Source organism: Neomonachus schauinslandi, chromosome 2 (assembly GCF_002201575.2).
Source record: "Neomonachus schauinslandi chromosome 2, ASM220157v2, whole genome shotgun sequence".
Taxonomy (NCBI): domain Eukaryota; kingdom Metazoa; phylum Chordata; class Mammalia; order Carnivora; family Phocidae; genus Neomonachus; species Neomonachus schauinslandi.
Genome location: NC_058404.1, coordinates 200,195,827 through 200,218,542, shown reverse-complemented (window position 1 = coordinate 200,218,542; position 22,716 = coordinate 200,195,827). Strand labels below are relative to the sequence as shown.

At 52.8% G+C, this 22,716-nt stretch overlaps 1 protein-coding gene across 2 annotated transcripts in view; it reads left to right on the top strand.

The window, feature by feature from the left end:
- AFAP1 (actin filament associated protein 1) overlaps nucleotides 1-22,716 on the top strand; it is an 85,606-nt gene that overhangs the window by 46,400 nt on the left and 16,490 nt on the right. For both annotated transcript variants that reach the window (XM_021677704.1, XM_044912783.1), the window contains exons 9-12: nucleotides 3,349-3,498; nucleotides 9,638-9,849; nucleotides 14,620-14,765; nucleotides 19,327-19,444. In XM_021677704.1, coding sequence (XP_021533379.1) covers nucleotides 3,349-3,498; nucleotides 9,638-9,849; nucleotides 14,620-14,765; nucleotides 19,327-19,444 — 626 coding nt within the window. The remainder of the gene's footprint in view (nucleotides 1-3,348; nucleotides 3,499-9,637; nucleotides 9,850-14,619; nucleotides 14,766-19,326; nucleotides 19,445-22,716) is intronic.

Below are 22,716 nucleotides of genomic sequence, written 5' to 3'. Positions count from 1 at the left end.
GAGCAGTCTGCCCACCCAGCTCATCTGTGCTCTCTTGCTAGAATGGAACAGACACCCCCCAGCTCTGAAATGAGGTCCCCTTCAACAAGACAGCAAGCCAGGCCACTAAGAATCTTGAAATCCAAGTAAGCTGGACTCTTGTGACATGACAAGGTTCACCCCAAAAGGTCATGGTCTCTGCCTTTGCCCGTGTGATTCCCTAACACGGTCGTGTCGGAGTGCAATTTCTGCTCTCTCCATCGGAAGTTACTCAGGGGAAGGCATCATCTGTGTCTTCCATGGGCACATAATGTGTAATCAAAGCCAGGAAAGCTATCTTTAAGTTTTGCCCTGCAATAGAATAACCTACAATCTCAGGTCCCTGCTCAGACGTGGGGCGTGGCAGACACGGCCTGGCCGGTCTCCTTTCTCATTTGCCATTTCTTCCCTGGCTCCCTGTTGGAAATCAGGTTCACAGAACGATACAGATGTCTGGAGGTCTGTGTCAGGAAACGCACCTCTATCTAGAATTCCCCTGCTTCCTTTTCACAAGGAAGGTGACCCCGAGCTCACAAGTGTTCTGCTTTGCGTCTCGCAGACACTAAGTCGTTGCTGAAGGAAGTGGATAGTTTAAGTGCATCCTGGCTTCGACCTTAGCTTCTATCCTCGCTGCTCACTCTCGAGCTATTTGCCGTGAGAGAGTTCAGCATGGCTCCCCTTTTCCCAGCCACGTTGTGACTCAGATTCTCTGCGGGCTACATGGCAGTGTCTGCGCGTCCGCGCTGACGATGGTTATGGCCCTACGGATGCTGGGAGTGGGCTTTGCCTCGGTGGCCCCCGCCCTCCCTGCCTGCCCCTCACTCGTGGGGTGTGACGTGTGGACCCCTGTGGCTTTCCTGCGCTCTGACTTCAGTTGAGAGTTCTGAGTTTTGGGGGTTTCTTCATAATTTTATTACATGTCCCGAATTCTGCCTTTGTGTAGTAAAATAGCAGTGACGTATTCTCAAGTTCCTCCATACTTTGGCTTTTTCTTCCAAGGAGTCCCTTGCTTCTGCTTTTGCAAAGCATTAATCGGGCTCCTTCTAGGAATTAAAAGTATGATCTCTTTTCTTTGTAGTCAGGGTCCCGCAGGTACTTTCCCAACAGGAGCAAATGTGAGTAGAATTGGAAGTAAACGTAACCTCTTTGCTTTGAGCCACAGGGAAGAATTCTGCGCACCCCACAAGCTCTGTGAAAGGGGGCCTTCAGGGCACACTGGGAGTGCCACCCTTGCAAAGCGTAGCTGGAATGGGACTGTGGTCACAGATGGTCTCACCGCTCTCTCAAAACAGCTAAGAGGGGTCATGCACGGCTGCTTTCACTTTGGTGTGGCCACGGTGCACACCCCTATGCCTGGTGGTAACTGGGGGGAAGGGGCCTTCCCGCTGAGTTTACAACGGGTTCTTGGCACTTTCTTTGAAAAGAGGGGGTGGTGGCTGTTGGGAGAGTGTAAGGAGGGGTGAGAGGGGCCTTCCTGTGTTCCCGCTTCTGTATCACACACGAGGCCTTCACAAGACACCCCAGTCTGGGCCCTTAAACAACAGACGTTTATTTGTCATGGTTCGGCCAGCCGGGAGCCCCGGAGGGCACTGCCATCAGAGCTGGTTGCCTGGGAGGCTTCTTCCTGGCCTGCGGACGGCCGCCTCCCCCCGCGTGTCCTCACGTCGATGGCCTTTCTTCTGTGTTCAGTCTCTTAAAAAGGACACTCATTCTGCCAGATCGGGCCCCCACCCTTACGACCTCCTGGGACCCCATCACAAATACAGCCATGCTGGGGTTAGGGCTTCAACGCAGAGATTGTGGGGGGCACCTCATTCAGTCTGGAAAAAACACTGTGTTTACCCAGAAATTTGGCATGGCTTCTTTTCTTTCAACTGTCGTTTCTAGAGAGGCAATAAGGGTCAAAACCAAGTGACTGAGCTTGGGGTGGCAGAGTCTGTGGGGCCAGGGAACACACTGGGGCGGGGTGGGAATGTGGGCCTGCACCTGGGGTCCCTCCGGTGGTAGCAGAGTGGGACAGGAAGAGAGAGAACTGCCCCACCCGCCGAGAGAGAATGAGTCATCGGTATTACAGGGGGCTTTAGGAATGAGGCCCCGGGGTTGTAATCCCACGTCCCGATTCCCCTCTCTCTGAAATTATCCTGTGGCTATTTATGGTGTGTTCTTGTGCTGGGCTGAGCAGGAGGGGAAGGAATTCCTGCCTCATGACATTTTCAAAAGGGGTTATGACCCCCTGTGGGTTATAGACTGGGAGGTGGGAGTCACCCTGGAGATGGGGACACCAGGAGGGTTATTGGAGGCTGTGGAGGCCCTCTCTCATCCCACCCCACTCTGTTGTGAAGCTGCACTTGACCCTCCCAGCGCCCCAGTGTCCTGTGCAGTCTGGAAAGTTGCCTTTTCCCCTTTGGCTCCAAGACTAGGCACATCATGGCCCTCGGATGATGGAATGAGTGACATGTCCCTTTGCAGAGTTGCTGTGGGAGGAAGGATCTTGCCTCCCAGTCCTGGGTGCACTCTCTGACACACCTCTGATCTCCATGAAATCCCAGAAGGGTGTCCAGAGTTGCCAGATCTTCCAGTTTCCCAAAGGAAGCCAGAAATTGTTTTGAGGCACAGTGTTTGTGAATTTGATATATTGGGCATGACTTCATAATTTAATGCCCTGCAGGCAAAAGCAGACCATAATGGGCCGAGAGTTCTGGAGAGCGCAGAGCTACGTGCATGTCTCAGGGACGGGTGAGGGGCTGCTTAAGGGCTTCCCGGGACTGGGGAAGACCCGCATCCCCCTTTCCCTCCCTCGTCCCCTCTCCGAGCTGGCCAAGGTGTGGCCGCACTGCCTCTTTCTGTTCCTCACACCCGTCCAGCTCCCCCCAGCCTCACGGCCTTTGTGTTGGCTGATGCTCTTCTTGCCCAGAAGGTTCTTCTTTGGGTTCTTCTCAGCCGCTTCCTCCTCACCCAGCTCCTGGCTCAAAGTCGCCCTCCCTGGAAGGCTTCCCCCGCCACCCAGCGCCTCTGCCGTGTCACTCCACCGTAGCTCTCTGCCCGGGCCTGGCGCCATCAGGCTGCTCCGTGTGTGCACGCGTACACGTGTGTGTGGACGTGTGCGCACACCCGTGTGCATGCTCTCAGCCTACTTTAGAACAGGAGCTCCCTCAGAACACCTGTTTTTGCTATCTTCTGTGTCAACACCAATAGCTGGCACAGAGAAGGTGCCCAATGAGTAAAAAATGAGGAAAATAAAATTGACTATGATTTATGCTTTATTTTTATTTTTTCTCAGTTAAAGTCTATCATTGAAACACACTTTCTTGTTTTCATTGTTCTTGACAGTTAAGAGGAAGAAAAGTTCCAAATCAGAGGCCAAGGGAACCGTGTCCAAAGTCACTGGGAAGAAGATCACCAAGATCATCGGCTTGGGGAAGAAAAAGCCCTCGACAGATGAGCAGACCTCATCCGCGGAGGAGGACGTCCCCACCTGCGGTAAGACAGAGCGTGCCTGGCCTCTCCTGGAGTGGCCTCTGCTTCGTGTGGGCTCGCACGAGTCAGGCTGCTGATCCTCAGAATGGTGCGAGATGTACTCCATCTTTACCGCTTATTAATAAAAGATCTCGCGGGGGTTTGACATGATCTCTGAGGTTCTTTCAAGATGAAAAACAAATTCTTCCTTTGATCCTATGAAGTGCTCCCAAATTCCTTTTAACCGTTTCTAAGCTGGGGCACACGCACGTGCCTTGGCGAGCGAAGGAAGGAGCGCGGAGCGTGTGGGGTTACAGTTGGCGCTCTCCCCTGGGCTGACACAGTAAACCAACCGTCCTGGCAGCACTGCGTCTCAGACCTCAGTTTCAAGGGCAGCCTGCTGGACCACTCCATCGTCAGTCTGTCACCTGGAGTCCTTTCCGAGCAGCTGCCCCCACCAGGACGGGGTGGGTGCCCACAACGCGGCGCCAGCCCTCCCGGGGCTTCCGCTCACATGGCAGAGACGGGTCTGAACGAGTGGTCACAGGGAGGGACGTGCAGTGGGACCCGGTGACTAAGAGGAGGGAAACCAGGGCAACGGGAGCATCTCCCAGGGACCCGAGCGAGGTGGCGGTGCGGGCAGGGTGGCTGCTGGGGAGGGGTGGAGGGTGAGGTTGCACATCCATACCATTTCCTTGGCCACCGTGTAGCCCTTCGCGGGAGAACAGCCCTGGAAGCCGGGCGACGGGGCTTTGGCCTCTATTAGGAATTGAGGATGGGCTGTAGGTGCCCCATGTCCTGCCAGCAGGTCCCTGGTCGCTTCCCTCTGCGGACTCGCTCTGCTCACCCCTGTGTGGCGGTGAGCATCCACCTGCCCAGGGGACGGGCCTTATCTGGGGCTACGCTGCCCCAAGTGTCCAAAGTTGGTCATACAGACAATGATGAAGTAATTCACCAGCCGTCATGTCCCGGGATGTGAGCTGTGCCAGGACGACAGAAGAGTCGGCACTGCGGCGGGCAGAGGGGGTGGGTCGCAGAGGGGATGGGTTCCCCGGGCGTGCAGGAGCCAGGCGTGGGCTGCGCCCTGAGGGCAGGTCCGGGGGAGGTCCCAGCTCCCTCTGGCCTTGACGGTTGTGCTTCTAGGAAGCCCCACGCAAGACTTCAGTGGACCCGGTAGAGTCACGTCCTTGGTCGAGCCTTGGCCACCCTGGGTGGGGGTGCACCAAGGGGCAGAATGACAGCAGACCACACAAAGCTCTAGCACCAAGCAGCAGAAGGAAAAACATGAATCTGCTGATGCCAAGGTGCAATTTCCTGTCCGCCTCTGCCTTTCTTGGTGCAGCAAGAAGCACTGGGTGGTGTGGGGTTGTTTCTCCTTCTGGGTTGGCCCTGCAGAAGAGTTAGGGATTAAAAATGGAAAGAGGGAATTATCCAACAAAGGGAACACGTTTTTTAGCTTCGTTTTTGGCTTTTTTTTTTTTTTTTTTTTAGGTTTATTTATTTGAGAGAATGCGTGCATGAGCGGGAGAGGGGCAGAGGGAGAGGGAGAGAGGCTCTCTGGCAGACTCCCTGCTGAGTGTGGAGCCTGGCATGGAGCTCAATCTTAGGACCCTGAGATCATGACCTGAGCCAAAAACCAAGAGTCAGACACTTAACCGACTGAGCCACCCAGGAGCCCCTCGTTTTTGTTGTTTAAACTGCTCTAGGTCAGTGGAAGAAGTAGAAATTCTTTCATGAAAAGCAACATTCATGTGGAGGGCAAGGTAGACACTGGGGTCCAGACCTTCGTTACAAACCAGAACACTGAGCCCCACAAGCTGACCCAGCTCTGCCCCTCCTTCTGCATCTGCCCTCTCATAACCCCCCATAAACAGCCTCCCTGTGTTGGTGCTTAGGCCCTGCAGGAAATCCCGTTGCTGGCACTTTCTCAGAAACACAGTTGGCCACTCCGAGGGCAGGAAGGGGGGAATCTGGAGCCTATAATTACACATGTGTGGATTTCTACCAAACAGCTCAGGGGACATCTTTTGTCTCTATTAAGAGAACTTCCTCTGTCCACAAGATTTTAAGACTGTCATCTAGGTCTTCACTGGGTCCAGGGGCCAGAGAAGGGGCAGAGGAAGGACGAGGGAGATGACTGTTCTCAGTGATTTTGGTACAGCTGCAAAGTTGTAGGCAGAAAATGTCAGCTGGGTAAAGGCGCGAGACCCCCGCCGTGCCAAGCTGGGGCCATGCAGCCCCGGTCCCCGTGCTGTGAGCAGAGCTCCGCGGGCCGGGCCGGAGGGGCCATGCTGCTAGGCAGGCAGAAGAGAGCTCCCGGGAGCAACCGAGACCTGGGTTCAAATCCACTCTTCCCTGCAATGTGGCAGCTGGGACTCCAGATGCATGATAAAAATCCTGTTGGGGGTAGGAGATGGTTTCTGCAGACACCCCCAAGGGGAGCGGGGAGGGGCAGTGAGCTCCCCAGCCAGCCAACCGGGTCAGCCCAGCCACCCCCGTAGCGCCGCTCCTTCCTGCCCCGACGCCCAGCGTGATGGGGGCGTCAGCTGGGTGAGCGCTGTGCACAGCCACAGGCATGCCGTGGTCTGCGATGTGCACCAGGCCCCAGAAGGATCTTCTGTTTGCCCTTCTCTGGTGCCCACGAGTGTCTCTACAAACCCAGCGGTTGTTGTCAGGAAACACGTGTCCTCTCGCTCTCTGCCCCGTCTGTCCCCTGCTGGGCCAGCGCACCAGCCTCCTGACTGGCCGCCTTCTCTGCACCCTCCAGGCCACCGGGGGTCTATGAAAACAAGGTCCTAGGCTGAAACACGAGTCTCTGTGCGGCTCAGCTCAGAGCCTCTGGCAGTCTCGTCTCAGCCCGACTCTGCAGCTCTCTCCCGCCTTCCAGGATGAGACTCAGAACTACCTTGCGCCCCAGCCGCTCCCCAGCACCCATCAGCACAGGGCCTGGCAGACAAGCAGCTCAGCCCACTCACTGGCGGAATGAATTACCTTAAGCAAATTGCATTACCTGCCTGAGCCTCAGGTTCTTCCTCTGTGAAACGGGCTCATACTTACCTTGTTTTCCTAAGGAAACTGAAAGATAAAATCATGAACACCAAGCTCAGTGCTTAATAATTAAGCCATAACTTATGCTCAGTAAGCGGTTGCTGTTGTTACTCGTTGGTTCACCTAACGTGCTTATTTTTAAGAAACCTGAGCACATGGACATAGTCCAGGCCATGTAAGGGCAGTGCGGGTGCATGGCATGGGTCCTAAGGGAGCACAGGAGCTGGGCGGAAGGAGCACACCCAGGTCTCGGGTGGAGGTCTCCCTGAGGCAGCATAAGCTGAGCTAGCTTGAGGGCCTTGCTGGGTGATTCCAGGGCCCTCCTAGCTCGACTGTTCTGTGACTTTGTGACATTTTCGGCAGTAGCGTTTTTCAGTGGACATACAGGGAAGTTCTGTACCTCTTACCTTCTTTCACAATCTACCCAACAAAAAATCAGGCGACTTCAATCAAGGGGGCAGAAAGCGTTCTTGGTATAAGTCACCGCCCTGGGGCGTCGGCATCCTCATTCTTGGGCACGTGCGCCTGTTGGAGGACAGGCCCCTAAGATGGTCAGATGGGGTTTGAGCACCGGGGGGACTGGGTTCGGCCGGTGGCAGCATCGTGACCTTTGGTATCCCTGGCCCCCGTCTCCCTGGGATGTCTCCTCCCAGCTGATTATAAACCGAGGCCTGCGAGTGAAACCAGCCGTCACACTGGGATGAGAGGCCTCTCAAGAGCCGGACCAGAGCCTGGCAGGCAGACGCCACGTTTCCCGCCCTACAGAGGGGAACTCCGTGGACGCTTGGCCCCACTTCCGCCGGCTCTTCTGCAGCTGCTTGAACTCGGGAGCAGCTGGTGCGGAGGCTATAATGGGTCTCTAACATTACTTTTACAGCTCTCATGAAACCTTGAGCCTCTTGCCATGGTTTTGCGAGACATCTTAGAATTCAGAGCAAGAATCATCTCAAAACATCTAACTGACGTTCCCAAACTGCAAAGATAGGATAACATCTCACTTAACATGATGGGTGGGATCTAAAAAGAAATCAAATTGCATTGAAATCATCTCGTGCAGTTGGTGGAACTGCCCTGGGCGGGCGGGTGAGCCTGGCGTGGGGCGTGCGGTTCTCACCAGAGGACCCCTGGAGGCCCCGGCTGTCCCTGCAGTATGCAGGCCGGGCTGCACTCGGGCACCACCTGGTGGCAGCCATGTGCTGCGGCTGAACTGTGAGTCTGCACCCGCCCTATCAGAGAGTCAGGGGCATGGGAACCTAGCCTGTGACTCCAGATGCCTTCAGTGGGCTGTCTGTCATTTCCCTGTGCTCCCCACCCCGAAGAAGGGAACGTAAGGCCACCCCTCTCAGAGAGGAGCAGAGGGGAGTGAGCCTGGCACTGGAGGCCGGTTACCGTGGGCTTTCCTGTTTATAGAAACGGGCCGCTCCTCCCCTGTGACTTTCTCTTTGCTTTTCCCTTTTGGGAACTGAAAATAAATCTGAGAAAGGCATTAAGACATGGTAATTTCCTATGATGTCATGCTCTAAATAAAACGAGGGTTTGTCCAATATAATCATTCCTTTTGTGACTCAAATGTCAAGAAATTCATAGCATTGGTGACTTTGGGCTGGGTTCAGTCAGGGAAGAAGATATCCCGAGAGTGCCTTAGCCTGCTCCAGAGATTAGCATCCCCCTGGTTAGTGGAGCGTGCTCGGTAGCTGCCCCCTCCACACTGCGAAGGGGTGCACCTGAGCCAGAGTGGCCCCAAGTGCCAAGTTCTCCAGTAGAAAGTCACGTGCAAGCTTACAAGGAACCTGGTCACTGTTATCGAGAAGTCGGCTATCCTCTTAGGTCTTATTGCTTAAATTCCTCAACAAAGGGGCGCCTGGGTGGCTCAGTCAGTGAAGCGTCTGCCTTCAGCTCAGGTCATGATCCCAGCGTCCTGGGATGGAGCCCTCCTTCGGGCTCCCTGCTCAGTGAGGAGCCTGCTTCTCCCTCTGCCTGCCACTCCCCCTGCGTGTGTGCTCTCTCTCTGACAAATAAATAAATAAAATCTTTTAAAAATAAAATAAAATAGCTTCAGGTCAGGCTTTGCTGGGTGGCCTGTAATAGTCACACGTCAGGAGTAACCTCCTTCCCCTGACTGGACCCCAGCCTCTCTTCTCCTCCCTGTACTCCCTCCTAAACTTAGAAAATACAAGGAACTTGGGTCCCAGGCACTTGAGCCAGTGGACTGGCTTCTCCCCTTTTTCTCTTATAAATACAGCAACATAGGCCCCAGGTGAAAGCTTTTGTTCCAGGAGAAGCAGTGCACCTTGCGTGTAGGGGTTATCGGTAGAATGGATGTCACGCCGAGCCAAATGAAAACTTCCACTTCATGTGTTCACCTCGGGAATTCATTGAGCAAATATTTATCTGTCATGTAGAAAGCATCCTTAAGCCCTGTAACTTACCTGCGTGTTCAGGGTTTTATTTTATGGGATTCCATTAGCATTTACCCATTGCTAATGACGTGTGTAAGACGCAAAAACTAAGTGTGTTAGAGACACGGAGAGAAGCAAAATGCACCCTCCTAAACCCTTTGGGCATGTGTGTACGTGTGCACGCATGTGTGAATTGAAAAAGTGGCTGATGACTTAAGACATCCTCATTTTATTCCTTCCTTTTTGACCTGAGTTTTCTGTGCCATGTCACTGCCTCCCTCCGTCTCAAAGGCAGGGGGCATTCTTCTCCTCAGGGTACGAGGGGCAGCCGCCCTGTGAGATTTGGTTCCCGTGCCTCGTTAGCTCACATTGTGTATGTTCGTCTGCTCATCGGTTTGTGGCAAACGAGAGCGGTCGTTTCTCTCGTATTTGAGATTTCCTTTTTTAGAAATGACGATCACTGTTCTTACGATTCGATCCCACGTGCAGGGGTACACAGATCTCCCCAGAGCGGTAAAGGTGTCATGCAGGGTCAGAGACATGGGGTTTCCATCCCACTGGGTGGGCTTCACCCGTCCGACAAAATCCTCAAACTGCAGGAGTTCAGGGGCTTGTGGGGTGGGCTGTCTGCCTCACGAGGAGCCTGCAGAGCTGGCTGAAGGCGTGTGGGGTTCCGGCTTCCATGCGCTGACTGTCTGCCCTCGGCCCCCTCACAGGCTACCTCAACGTGCTCTCCAACAGCCGCTGGCGGGAACGCTGGTGCCGAGTCAAGGATAACAAGCTCATCTTCCACAAGGACAGGACCGATCTCAAGACCCACATCGTTTCTATTCCTCTGCGTGGCTGTGACGTGATCCCGGGCTTGGACTCCAAACACCCCCTGACTTTCCGACTGCTTCGCAACGGACAGGAGGTGGCCGTGCTGGAGGTAAGGTGCCGCCCGTGGCCACGCTCCGAGATCCTTCCCCGGGGCACCGTGGCTTCTGGCCGTGTCCTTCCTGCCCACCGTGGTGGCCTCTGCTGGCCTTTTCTGTCTCCTCCTCCCCGGGCTGGTGCCCATTCTTACTTGGTGGAACAGGCCGCCCTGCACCCGCCCACCGCCCGGCTTCCTTTCCTCCGCGTGCCTTTGCGTGGAGATGAGCTACGCGACTCCATACGGTGCACTGCTTCCTAAAGGTGGCAGAAAAATAACTCGTTTTGCCCCTATGGCCCACCTGTGAATCGATGGTGTTTGTTTAATTTGCCCTTTGGAATGTTCCTCTTTACAGACGAAACAGGTGTTTTTAGATAACCCTATAGACCGTGGCTCATGTGCCAATCCCATGGAAACTGAAAGAACACCTTTAATTCTGAAGCGCCCTCAGCTTTGTGTGCATCTGTTATGTGTCTGCCTGCTTTTCTGGAACAAATTCTTCACTAAAGCAGAAAAGCAATTGAACCTGGTTTCTTAGCTATCTGCTGAAAACTGCCAATTTTACTTTCCGCCTATTACACAATTTATTTTCTGCCCACTATGAATTCAGACCTCCTTTTCTTTATCTTTTGTTCATTTACACTATGGTGACTAAGACGCAGACTCGCATGCACACTCACCTGTGTGCAAGCTCCAGGGCTGTGAACGTCCAGAGCTCGCGGACGTGGGCTGCGTCAGTGGCAGAAACGAGGCTGCGTTAGATTTGCTGCACAGGCTTGGGTGCGCTCCATGACTCAGGTGTAGACCCACAGGCCAAACGACCGTGGTGCTAGATGGATAGAGAGCGAGCCTGGGGCTTGGGGCCAGGATCGAGGTGGCCCGTGAGGCCGTCTAGAAAGTCTTGATAGGAGATAGTTTGTTTCGGAGGCTCTTTTCACAGAAACAACTATTTTTGGCGGGGGCGGGAAAAGACTAACACTGTTCTTCGTCCCATGGGCTGGTAACCTGCGAGGCTGGCCAGGATGGAAGGCGGCCGGCTGTGGACTCGCGGTCCTGGGACCGCCTGGGGTCCACACTCCTGGGCCCCCGTCCTCATTCTGCCCCCACTGGGATCACACCACGTCTTATTTTCTCCCTGGGCTTTTTGATTCACCTATAAAACGTGAGCATTGGGCAAGAGTCTGTACTTAGTAAGATTTATGCAGGCTGAAAACTGTAGGGTGGGTGCAGGGGAGACAGCTAAAAACACAAAGGAGGAAACTGTGGCCTTGATGTGAAACAAGGCAGGTCTCCTGGGCCAGCTTCGGGAGCAGCCCTGGGAGAGGGCATGGTGGGGGAGGTCTGAGTTGGCGCATGCCTGATCCCGGAAGGGAGAGAGGCAGACCCGGGGGCAGCCTGGTGAGGAAGGCACCCTTGTGCACCCGCAGCCCGCAGGCGGGAAGGGCCCCCCAGTCCTTGTGAGGGAGGGCAGCCCCTTCCTCCATGTCCCGGTCATCAATCTCACACACACACACACACACACACACACACACACACCACCCAACACACACACACCACCCAACACACACACACCACCCAACACACACAGGCAGGCTGCCTCACTCAGTCACGAAATGCAGTGCACCAGCCAGGAAATGTAATCTGGATGTTTTCTAAGGTCATTTTAACTTTTACTTTGAGATAATTTCAGGAAATTCATGATAATATCAGAAATAATTTCCATGCACTCTCCATCCATATCCCCCAATAATAACATTTTCCTGTGTGGGGGGTCTCCTGCGCTCCCCCCTCCCCCATTCCTCTCCTGTGTGAAGTTTCAGAACCTTTTACAGCTGTGTTGCCCCTTTATTCCTTCAATACTTCATTGCGAATTTGCTAAAAGCAAAAGCATTCCCTTACCAAAACCAGAATATAATTATCAAAATCAGGAAATTAACATTCACACACCCCTGTAATCTGATCCATAGATCTTAACCGGCTTTTCTGAGCTGGACAGTGTCCCTTGCAGGCAGGAGGAGACCCCAGCCTGTGTGTCGCCTCAGCCGCTGTCTCTTTCTCCGGCTGGCTGGCTTCATGGCGTGGAGACGTGCGGAGGGTACAGACCAGTTACTGCGTAGATGCCCCCTAGTCTGGGCGCATCTGCTCTTTCCCTGCCTTGGGCTCCAGGTGGGCTCCCCGCCGGAGCCGGTGGTGGGTGTCACAGCGCGTCCCCCCGGCAGTCGCACCTGTCATGCCCCCCCATGGCCACCAGTGTCCACTTCTCCCCTGTGGGCAGGGTGTCTGCGCGGTTTCCCCGCTGCAAACTTACTGGGCTTTCCCTTTGTCTTTAAAAGCATCATATGGGAAGGTATGTTGAGGCCATCTATGTAAATACCCCGTTATCACTCACAGCTGCACCTGCTAATGTTAGCGTCCATTGATGACGCTTCCCTGAAACAGTCGTTATAATGACAGGTGCTAAATAGGGACTTTGAAACCCCATCATTCCCTCTATACACATTAGTTCACATCTACTGTAAGGAAGGCTTCCCGCTCCTCCCATTTAATTATTAATCCCTTTATGTATGTATACCAGTGGGGATTCAGAGAATATTGTTTTAATCAGTGATTATAATGCTCTATTGTCATGACTTACTTTGGTGGAATCATCCCAGATTTGGTCAGCAGAAGGCCCTTCAAACTCACCCCTGCGGCCTTTGCTATGTCCCTGGGATAAGACACCACGGGCCCCGCCATTCTTTGATAAGATGTTCTGGGCTCATCTTGTACCTTTCCTTGGTCCTCAGCCATTTCTCCAGAGAGCTCTTAGTGGGTTCCTCCAGGTGGGACTCAGAAATAGGTGTGTGTGCATGTGCGTGCGTGTGTGTATTCACGCACGTGTATATGTTATGTACGTGTACGTATTTGTAAACATACATATACACACGTATGTGCATTCACACATCCACATCCGTATCTATTTCTGTATTAAGAACCATGAGATCATAACCAATAACCTCTAATTTCAGTTCAACATCACAGGGTTTTTTTTCCACAAGCCTATGAGAAAATTCTATAAACTATGAAGAAAACAATTAATGAGCTCTAGCGTAATTGTATCAATCCCATGTTACATAGTGTGTTAAAATACTTTTAAAAATGCTTAGACAGGGTAGTAACAGACACATCAGTATACATTTAGTCATAGATACATCGTGACTGCAGATTTTGTTGGGGAAGGACAGAAAGACCAGTGAAGATAACACATTTGTGACTTTTATTTACCCAAGTATTCAAATGAGTTCATTTTCATTCCATGAACATTGGCTACATTCTCCCTCTGCAAGGCACATGACTGGAGTCCCTGCAGCTTGTCCTGGGGCCTCACTCAGTACTGGCTAGGAGGGATTTGTTACTGGCCAATTGTGTGAGCACATGAAAAATAGCTTCTCTCATGTAAACGGCTCTGGGGATATTTACAATTACATGTATTCTGATCTCTGTTCAACTTGTCAAGGCTGTAAATATAAAACCTCATTTTGGTAAACCTCTGGCCAGACTTATCAAAAAGAAAAGAGAAATGACCCAAATAAACAAAATCATGAATGAAAGAGATCACAACCAACACCAAAGAAATACAGACAATTATAAGAACATATTATGAGCAACTATATGCCAGCATTTTCTTTAAGTCTTTAAGCTAAACTTAATAGATCTTTCTGGGACACCTGGGCAGCTCAGTTGGTTAAGCGTCTTCGGCTCAGGTCGTGATCCCAGGGTCCTGGGATCGAGCCCCACATCAGGCTCCCTGCTCAGGGGGGAGCCTGCTTCTCCCTCTCCCTCTGCTTCTCCCCCTGCTTGTGCTCTCTCTCTCTCTCTCTCTCTGACAAGAGTAAATAAAATCTTTAAAAAATAGATCTTTCTTTATATTGAAAATTAGTAATTTTAATGAAAATATTTTTTCTTTCACATTCCATTAACTCATGCACTTAATAGCTCAATGTACCCTAAACTTTAAACATCATAGTCTGATGAATCAAATGTTTTGAATACCATTATAAATGTAAAATTTCTGATTTTCCAAATCATGTCACAAGGATGACTTAAAAATTTAATGAACAGGATCTTAAAGCTATATTTCAGACTGGCACATTCAGCAGATCAAATTTGGGGTGGGGACCATTTCAAATATCTTAAAAATGTCATGCATGAAGCAGCTAGGGACTATAAAGCATGACTGCACTTATATACACACAGCAGATAGGAAAGAAAGTTGTACCATCTCATCAAGAGAATTAAGATTGCCATTTCAGGCCAGGTTAGGAGGCCCCAACAAGGGCCACGGGGTGGGGGACAGAGCTTGGAGCCCACAGAGGTGTGGGTCCCATGGGGTTTCTAGGTCAGGCCAGGCCCAGTTTGGAGGGGCTCCTCCTTCTGGCCAGAATTTGTTGCCAAATTAATGACGCTTTCTAGGCAACTTCCTTCAGCTGAGATTTAACTCCCTGCAGCAATTCCCACACCTCACACCCGCTGCCCTTCCCCAAAGTAATCGGACGGCACCGTAGGACTCAGATTTTGTTTCCTTGGGTGGAAATCATGCCGTAACTTCCTGCATCGAGACTTAGCGTGCACGCAGTATGAGCGCATCGCTCAGGCTGGGACGGCATCTCCGTGCCTCTTTATGCCCCTCACGTGCTTTTGGTCGCGTTGGCTTTGCTACTACACGGTGTCTATGCAGACATGCAGGGAATGTGAGCCCCTTACCGTCACTTAAGTGCACGCATGCTTCTCCCTTCTCCTCCCCAGACCTCCTCTTCTGAGGACATGGGCAGATGGATTGGGATTTTGCTGGCTGAGACGGGGTCCTCCACAGACCCCGGAGCCCTGCACTACGACTACATCGACGTGGAGACGTCTGCGAACGTCATCCAGACGGCCAAACAGACCTTCTGGTAAGACCCGTGTGAAGTGGCCCTGAAGCCAAACAGCGCTCTTCTTTCACTAATTTTTTAACTTTTTGTGTGCATAGACTCGGGGGGAAGGAACAACTAAAGACTCTCCCTTTTGTATTATGTTGACTCAAACTCTGCTGAAATATTTGTCACTTCCTCCCTCCATGTTTTCTATTGGAGCAGGGGTGGTGAACTTTTTCAGTAAAGTGCAAGACAGTAAGTATTTTTGGCTTTGGGGGCCAATCGTTTCCTGTTGAAGCTACTCACTCTGCCATCACATCCACCGACCGTGGGTGAGGGAACCCGTGTGCTGTGTTCCGACAAAACTTTATTTGCAGAAACACGCCGCAGACTGGATGGGGCCCGTGGCCTTAGATCGCTGACCCCTGTATTAAGGGGACAATTCTATGCAACAAGTGATTTACATCTGCTGTAAGGAGGGCTGAATGTTCAAGGTCATCAGTCATGTACTTTTAAAACTTAAGTTGTGGTTTTATTTTCTTTAAAAGGCTTATTTGTATGAAAACATTGTTTTGAACCGTATTTCTGTAACCTAATGACAACGAAGATAATGACAGCAGCAGTTCTCGAGGTTAGGTCCACAGACCCTGAGGGCATTTGAGATTCAGGCGGCCCAAAAGGCCAGAACTGCTTTCGTAATAGTACTGGTCTGTAAGGCCTGTGCCCTGGGCTGTGAGGGGAGGGGCGCTGGATGAGGAGGAGGGAACTCGGGCTCCGGTCCTGCGTGGCATTTACTAAGTGGAAAGTCTGGACAAGGGATCTATAACCTTTCAGGGCCTCAGCTCCCTTTGTAGAGACCAGGCTAAGGGAGGCAGGATCTGGGGCAACATCTGGAGCTTCCTCTGGTCTCCTGTCTGCAATCCCTGGACCCCTGCTTCTGCTACCCTCATCGGCAGAGTCTGCACTTGAAGCCGAGGACAGGCGCCTGGAAACAAAGCAGGTGATTGAGTTGTCTCGTCCGCCTGTGATGATGAACATACCAGCAGCTCTGTGAGGGGGAGACCCAGTGTCCACAGCGACGCTGGCCTGTTTACCGTGAGCTCCACCATCTAGTTTGCACACGAGCGTGGTGTGCGGGGGAGTTCGAGCAATCTCCGTGTGTCTCTCGAGCGGTGCCGTAGAAGGAACGTGTAGTGCTTGGCTGGGATGCTCTGGGGCCAGCTGAGGAACATGGGCTCCTAGGAGGGCTCGAGCCCCATGTTATGCCCAGCTCAGGTGAATAGGCTTGACGACATAGATTAATGTCTGTACGACTCTTTCCAGAAAATCTCCAGTGCCACTAGAGGTTTCCTAAAGTCTAGACTCCCTGTACTGCTTACGGACTGTCCTTTGTGTCGAATCAGGGTGACATAGTCAAGTACTGACTCTTCTGTTCCTATTCATAATTTTTCCATAAACACACCCTATCCCGTCGGCCATGTGCACGTGGATTGCAGTGAACCCCCTAATCATTCAGCACACACAGTAAACGAGCACATTTAATCAAGCGGCTTTTTAAGAAATGTAATATCCATAAACCGGGTTTTGCAAAATCTCCACATCTAGAGCAACATGAAAGAAAGGAGTTTGTGGTTTTTAACTGCTCCTTTGGAACTTTATTAGATCATGGAGCCCCTCCTCATGCATGTGTGTCTTCAGCTGTAATCAGCCAACTAATAACCACACATTAGAGCAGCCCAAATAACAGGATTTCCCCTAGAACAAAACTCAGCCTCCGCTTTCCAGATGAGTATTAATCTAAACCAAATGTGGGAAGGTCCTGGTTTTGAGAACGGAGCATAGATTGCAGTATTGAAAAATTATTTATTAAAAATACATGCGTAAGGAGTTTTCGGCCACAGGAATTTTTGCTACTAATTAAAATCTTTATAAATGTTAGTTAGCAATAAAGGTTATTTTCGTTTTCCAGTTCTCTAGCTAAACGTGTATAAGACTTGAGAGAAGAGCTTTAACAAGCAAATGATGTTCAAAATATAAAATATGGCAGCTTGCCAGTGTAATAAATGTCCCGAGATTAAATTAATTTTTGCTTTTATGCAAATTGGCAGCTGGTTAATGAATCCTTTCAAGGTCGTCAGGGGGAAGTGTCTGTGTGCTGGATATGTCTGAGGGGGAGAAGACAGTGGTGTATTTTGGGAAGAAGGCAGTAAAAGAAGAAATAGTCATTTAAATTCTCCCGGGAGAAGTGTATTTAGGAATATCAATAACGGTAAACACTGGAATCTGTTTTCCCAAGACCTAGCCTATTTCTAAATGAGATGCATAGATTATATGACACAAGGGACACATTCTGAATTTCTTTTCCTGAGACTGTTTTCAAGCGGCCGTGAGCAGGCTATAGTCATAGTGGTGGAACTAAAAGGCTGTGGACCAGTGTGGGCAGAGAGAGGGCAGCGGACAGACCAGAAGGGACCCTTCAACCTGAGTCGCCTTCTCACAGGAACCCCTTAAAATGGGCATGAACCTCAAGGGTGTTGTGCTGGGTGAATGAGGCAGGAACAAGGGGACGCGTTCTGTCTGTGCACTCCTGTGGCCGATGCACAGAGGCAAGAGGCAGGAGGCAGGTGTGGGCAGGTGCCCGGGGCGGGGCGGGGGGTGGGGAAGCGCTGGGGGTGGAGGGCCGTGCCGGTCACCCAGCCGCGTGGACGCACCTACTGCCCCAGAACTGTACACTCGGCCGCGGTAAGATGGTAGACCTTACGTTGTATTTTCACACAGTACGTGTGCTTCCTCTGAGGGGCTTACGTTTTTAACGGGTGGCCTGGGCTCTCTCACTGCCTTTCCACTTTTATATGTGGTTGAAGCCTCTGCTGCACCCAGGCAGAGGACGGGGGCCTGGTCCGCAGACAGGGCCCCACGGGGACCCCTGTGTTGGGGTGTGGGTCCCTCCCCAGAAGGCCCGGGCCGCTTCCAGCTGGGGCGCCCGTTCGCCTGTGACCTCGCTCATCCCCACGCCCCGTGACGCGCAGCACCCTGCTGATGTCCGCTCTGAGCTCCGTCCTGCCCCTCGCTGGTGGGCCCTGCTCCGTCCTGCCGTCCCTGCGCAGTGTGCACGGTGCCCCACAGCAAGCATGTGACGGCCTCTGCTGCTGGGGCTCCAGACGCCCGGGCACGGACCGCCCACGGCGGGGGGTGCAGCAGCGTGCACATGGTGCCTCAGCCCCAAAACCCCTCAAACAAGACGCTCACATTAGAAAAACTTAAATATATATTTTAGGACAAAAAATCCTCTGTTGTGGCAGAAGACTTACGTGATTAAATTTTTCTGTCTTTCCTTCTTGCATGTTTTTCTTTTTTAATTTTTTTTTTTAAAGATTTTATTTATTTGACAGAGAGAGACACAGCAAGAGAGGGAACACAAGCAGGGGGAGTGGGAGAAGGAGAAGCAGGCTTCCCTCTGAGCAGGGAGCCCGATGCAGGGCTCGATCCCAGGACCCTGGGATCCTGACCTGAGCCGAAGGCAGACGCTTAACGACTGAGCCACCCAGGCGCCCCGCATGTTCCTTTTCTACACATTCCCTTTTCCTTACATAATTATCTGTACTGTGAGTACAGAATAATCCTGGAAGTTTTTGTCCGTTGTTAACACATGAAAGAGCCTGTGTGAGGCGGGACTGCCGTGCCCGCCTTCGCCCAGCAGAGGGCACGCCTGCACTCAGAACCGCGGGGAGAGGCCCCCTGGACCGCAGGTTCCTCTGCTTCTCCAGGGAACCAGGGGCTGGCCTCGCCCCAAGACCTCCTCGTTCCCTGTCCTGCCCTTACCAGTTTCGTTTCCTCCCATTTTTATGCATCTAGTTATCACAGAAATATAAGATCCTGCAAAGAAACACAATTTTTTAAAAATACCATTTGGCGGGGAGGCGCGGCACCTGGGTGGCTCAGTTGGTTAAGCCTCCAACTCTTGACTGAAGCTCAGGTCTTGATCTCAGGGTTGTGTCTGAGCCCTGCGTTGGGCTCCACACTGGGTGTGGAGCCTACATTAAAAAAAAAAAAAGTTTATATACTTCCAGACTATTTCAGTTTAGCTATTTACTTCTTTATTTTAGTGTAGAGGAAATGCTCTCTGAGTTCTCTCTTCCCTGGGCGCTTACATCTCCCACTTCTAACAAACGTAACTTCACGAGTCAGCCGTTGGCACGTCCTTGCATCCAGCACGCATTGGCCAAGAGCCTCCTGGCCAGACACTTGAGGTCCAGAAGGAGCAAGGGTGACCACGGCCATGCTCTCCTGAGGCTGACGTTCTGGGGGATGAGCTAATCAGACGACACGTCAGGTGGCGATGAGCAGTACACACAAGGAGCGGAAGGACAGCCAGGCGGCGCGTCGTGTCCAGCGCACAGCACCACCGTCCTTGCCACAGTCCTGCAGGGCAGCTGCTCTCGGCGCCGTCCTCGGCACTCTCACCGGACACCCCGCTTCTGCCGGGGTGCCAGCTGCTGCTTTGTCCCCCGTCACCCCCGGCCGGGCCCTGAGCGTCCAGCTGGACTCCCGGAAGGCTCTGGATTGCTTGGGGGCGTCTAACGCACTTCCTTTCCCGCAGTTTCATGAACAGGCGCGGCATCTCTGCCAACCCGTACCTGGGGAGCACCGCCAACGGCTACGCGCACCCCAGCGGCACGGCGCTGCATTACGACGACGTCCCGTGCATTAACGGCTCGGTGAGTGCACCCTGCTTACACTGGTCCGGGCTCGGGTGCGTTAGACATGGGGCGGTGGGAGCCTGCCTGTAACCCGGGACCCCCGACTTCAGGCCGGGAGCCCGAGGGCTTTCGCCATGCTCTGGGGCAGGATGAAACCTGCACGCCCTCCCTCCTGCGCTTGGTTTTGACCAGTTGTTCTTCTGCATCTGCACAAGTAGGGAACCCGACGCCAGGACCCGGACTGTCGTTCAGCGTCCTGCTCATCACCTAGGTATCTCTGCACGGCCCAAAATACGAGTGAAGGGTAGCACGTTAGGGTCTGTAACTCGGACACATCCAGAGAGAGCATGCAGAGGCTACCGCCCAGCAGTCAGTGCTTGCAGAAGAGCTCAGAGAACTCACATCACAAAGGGCGTGTTGTTGCGGCCAAGGCCATACCGCTCGCTCCCCGGGCCAGGCCCCGTGCCATCCCCGGGCCACCAGGCGTGAGGCCCACCGAGTCTGCAGGCTCGTGGGGGGCTCTTGAGAAACCAGCCTACCATTGGTCCCCTGGTATTGGGTGGCCTTAAAGTGGGCATCTGTCAAAAAAATAAAACAAAAAACAAAATAAAAAAAAAACTAAATTAGAAAAAAAAAAGTGGGCATCTGTCAAGATCTATTTCAAAGGTTGGCATAGGATGTGTTGATTGTTGGTTTTTTCTAAACTTGAAAAGTATGTTAGATTTTTTTCTTGCTGTTTTGCTCACCCATTCTTTTCTCAGTACTTTGAGGGATGTCCCCAATCAGCTCCCTGTTTTCCATGGTCATAAAATCCATACCTGCCCGAGGCAGGAACCGGGAGACCACAGACTTCTTGTAGGAAGTGCGGGGGTCGAGCAAGGACTCCCCAGGCTCAGAAATAGAAGCAGACTGAAAAGAAGGTTTCTGTGGTCTGGGTCAGAGGTAGCCAGCCAGTTACCATGCGCTGTATGTCATGTGTCCTCAGGGTCCTGGACATCTTGTCATGGGTGTTCTTCCTTCCACCCTCTTGGGCCTGCCCTGGGGTTCCTGCCGGGATTTGTCTGCAGGCTCCTTACTGGATTGCAGAAGGGGGTTTCTCCTCATCACACAGCCCCTCCTCCCTGCCTGCCTCATCCCTACCTGCCCATCCTCTCTCCCTCCTTCCCGACTTTCTGCACGTCCCCTAGCACCTGGGCTTTGGACTAGGGATAATGACCTTCTAGTCCAGCAGGGCTGCAGGTGTGGGGGTAGGGGCGGAGGGGAGCAAGAGCAGAGCGGGAACCAGGCCTGGCAGACTTACATGAACGTTAGGGCCCGTGCTAGGACGTGGGTGAGGGGTCAGAGCAGAGGCACTGCGCAACCCCACCCTGGCTGCAAGTCCCTCAGATGGTTTCCTGTCTGAGGCTGGGGTGATCAGGGCTGGGGTGGGGCAGGAGTCCTGCCCCAGTGAAAAAACATGAGCTCCTGGCCCCTATCCCCACCGCCACCGGGGTCTCCAGAGTTTGAAGGGCTCCTGGTGCCCACCGTAGCCCCAGCCCTCCTCCCCTGAGCCCACCCACTAGGGAAGGCCGCATGGTGACCTCCGTGAGAGCAGGATCTCGAGCGGTCTCTGTGCGTCTTCCTGGGCCCGAGCCACGTCCAGGGTGGGCCCTGGCTGCCCTGGCTTCCGTTGGTTCTGGGCGACCACAGTTCCTCTTGAGCAGCTGTTGCCCTCGTTGTAGGCCCAGCCACCAAACTCGTTCTCACGGAGCGCTCTGCTGCTCTGGGCCCTCGGCCTCTGCCACCAGCCCTGCTGGACAGACAACACACAAACCTGTCTCTGGCCCTTCCTGCCCGAAGGCCCCTTCGTGCCCCTTTTCCCAAAAGGGCTTTCTCCCTTCTTCCTTACCTTCAACACGGAAGCCGCAGGGCGGGCTGAGCGCCTGGACAAGCCCCAGGCCCACACGGGCACTACTCGCCCCCCCCCCCATGCCCTAGGAGTGGGTCACGCAGGTTCAGGCCATCCCCAGGAATGAGCTTTCTTTAGCGCTCCCACAGCATCCTCTGTCTCAGAGATAAAACCCCGCCATCCTGGAAGGGCTTTGCATTTAGCAGTTGTGAGCGATTGTTTCTGCGCACGATGGCGGTGTCGAACATGTGAGGTCCTGTGCACAGTGTCTGTGGCTCGCTGGCCTCGTGAGGGCTTCCCTGAAGCTCAGGCCTGTCTTCCCACTGTGCGCATGCACACCAGGCTCCATTTCCAGGCAGTCCTTCCTTTGCAAGGCCTCCTTTCTCGGTGTTACGAGCCCAAACCTGACAGTCCAGCAGTGTATCGACTTCAGTCATCCTTACCCCCAGGGTCCCCCTGATGCCAGCACCAGATTGAAGTGAGTCTCCAAAAGGATCTCCTGCCATGCTTTTAATCTAGAAACCTCTACGGAGTCTCTGTTTTCTAAGCGTTCCATGTGACTTGGTCCTCTGGTTTTGGGGAGGGGATTGTCCATCTAGAGCATGGAAATCACCCTGGACAGCCGTGTGTGGGTCATCCTCATGGGGCTGTCCCATCCGGGCTTGTGCGTGTGGGCCGCTGTGTTTAGATGGTAGGAGGGTCCCCATATCACAAAAATAGACACCTCTAAGGGGATGCAAAGGGACAGAAGTGCTCCTCCAGTGAGATTTCAGACCATTCCTATTTTTGTAACAAAAGGCTGTAATTACAGTCTGGCAGAAGGAGACGCGGCTGGAAGGATATAAAAATAGGGTAAAATAAGCATAACATAGGAATTAATATTTCTCTCTTTTTTTGTAAATGCAAAGCAATTTAGAAAGACCTTTAAAATGGAAAGGGCTCTGGCTGTGGTTGTTGACTTTAGGTTTTCATTTATGCTTTAAAGTCCATGCTCCGAAGTGGCCTGTAGCTATTCTAGTCCTTTGTAAAAAGGTTTCCTGCTGAGACGACGCCATTATATCAGTTATATGCTGAAACGTCCTCTTTTCTACGATGATTGCATTTCTTTCTTCCAACTGACTGTGTTTGGGTCGCTGCACTTTCTTCAGGCATCAGAGCGTGGCCCCCGGGTGCAGGCTGATGGTCACCCATGCCACCCAAGTCCCCGGTGCCTGCATGATGGACGGGGAGGCTCAGGAGGTGCTTTCTCCCCTGGGGGAGCCTGTAGCTGGGAGGCAACGCACTGTGGGGTGAGGAGCCCCGCTCTGCCTCAGTTTCCCCATGCCTCTTGAGATTCCCGTGGGAATTATATGGGTCAACAACTGTGAAGCGCCTCAAACAACATCCAGGACGTAGTCACGAC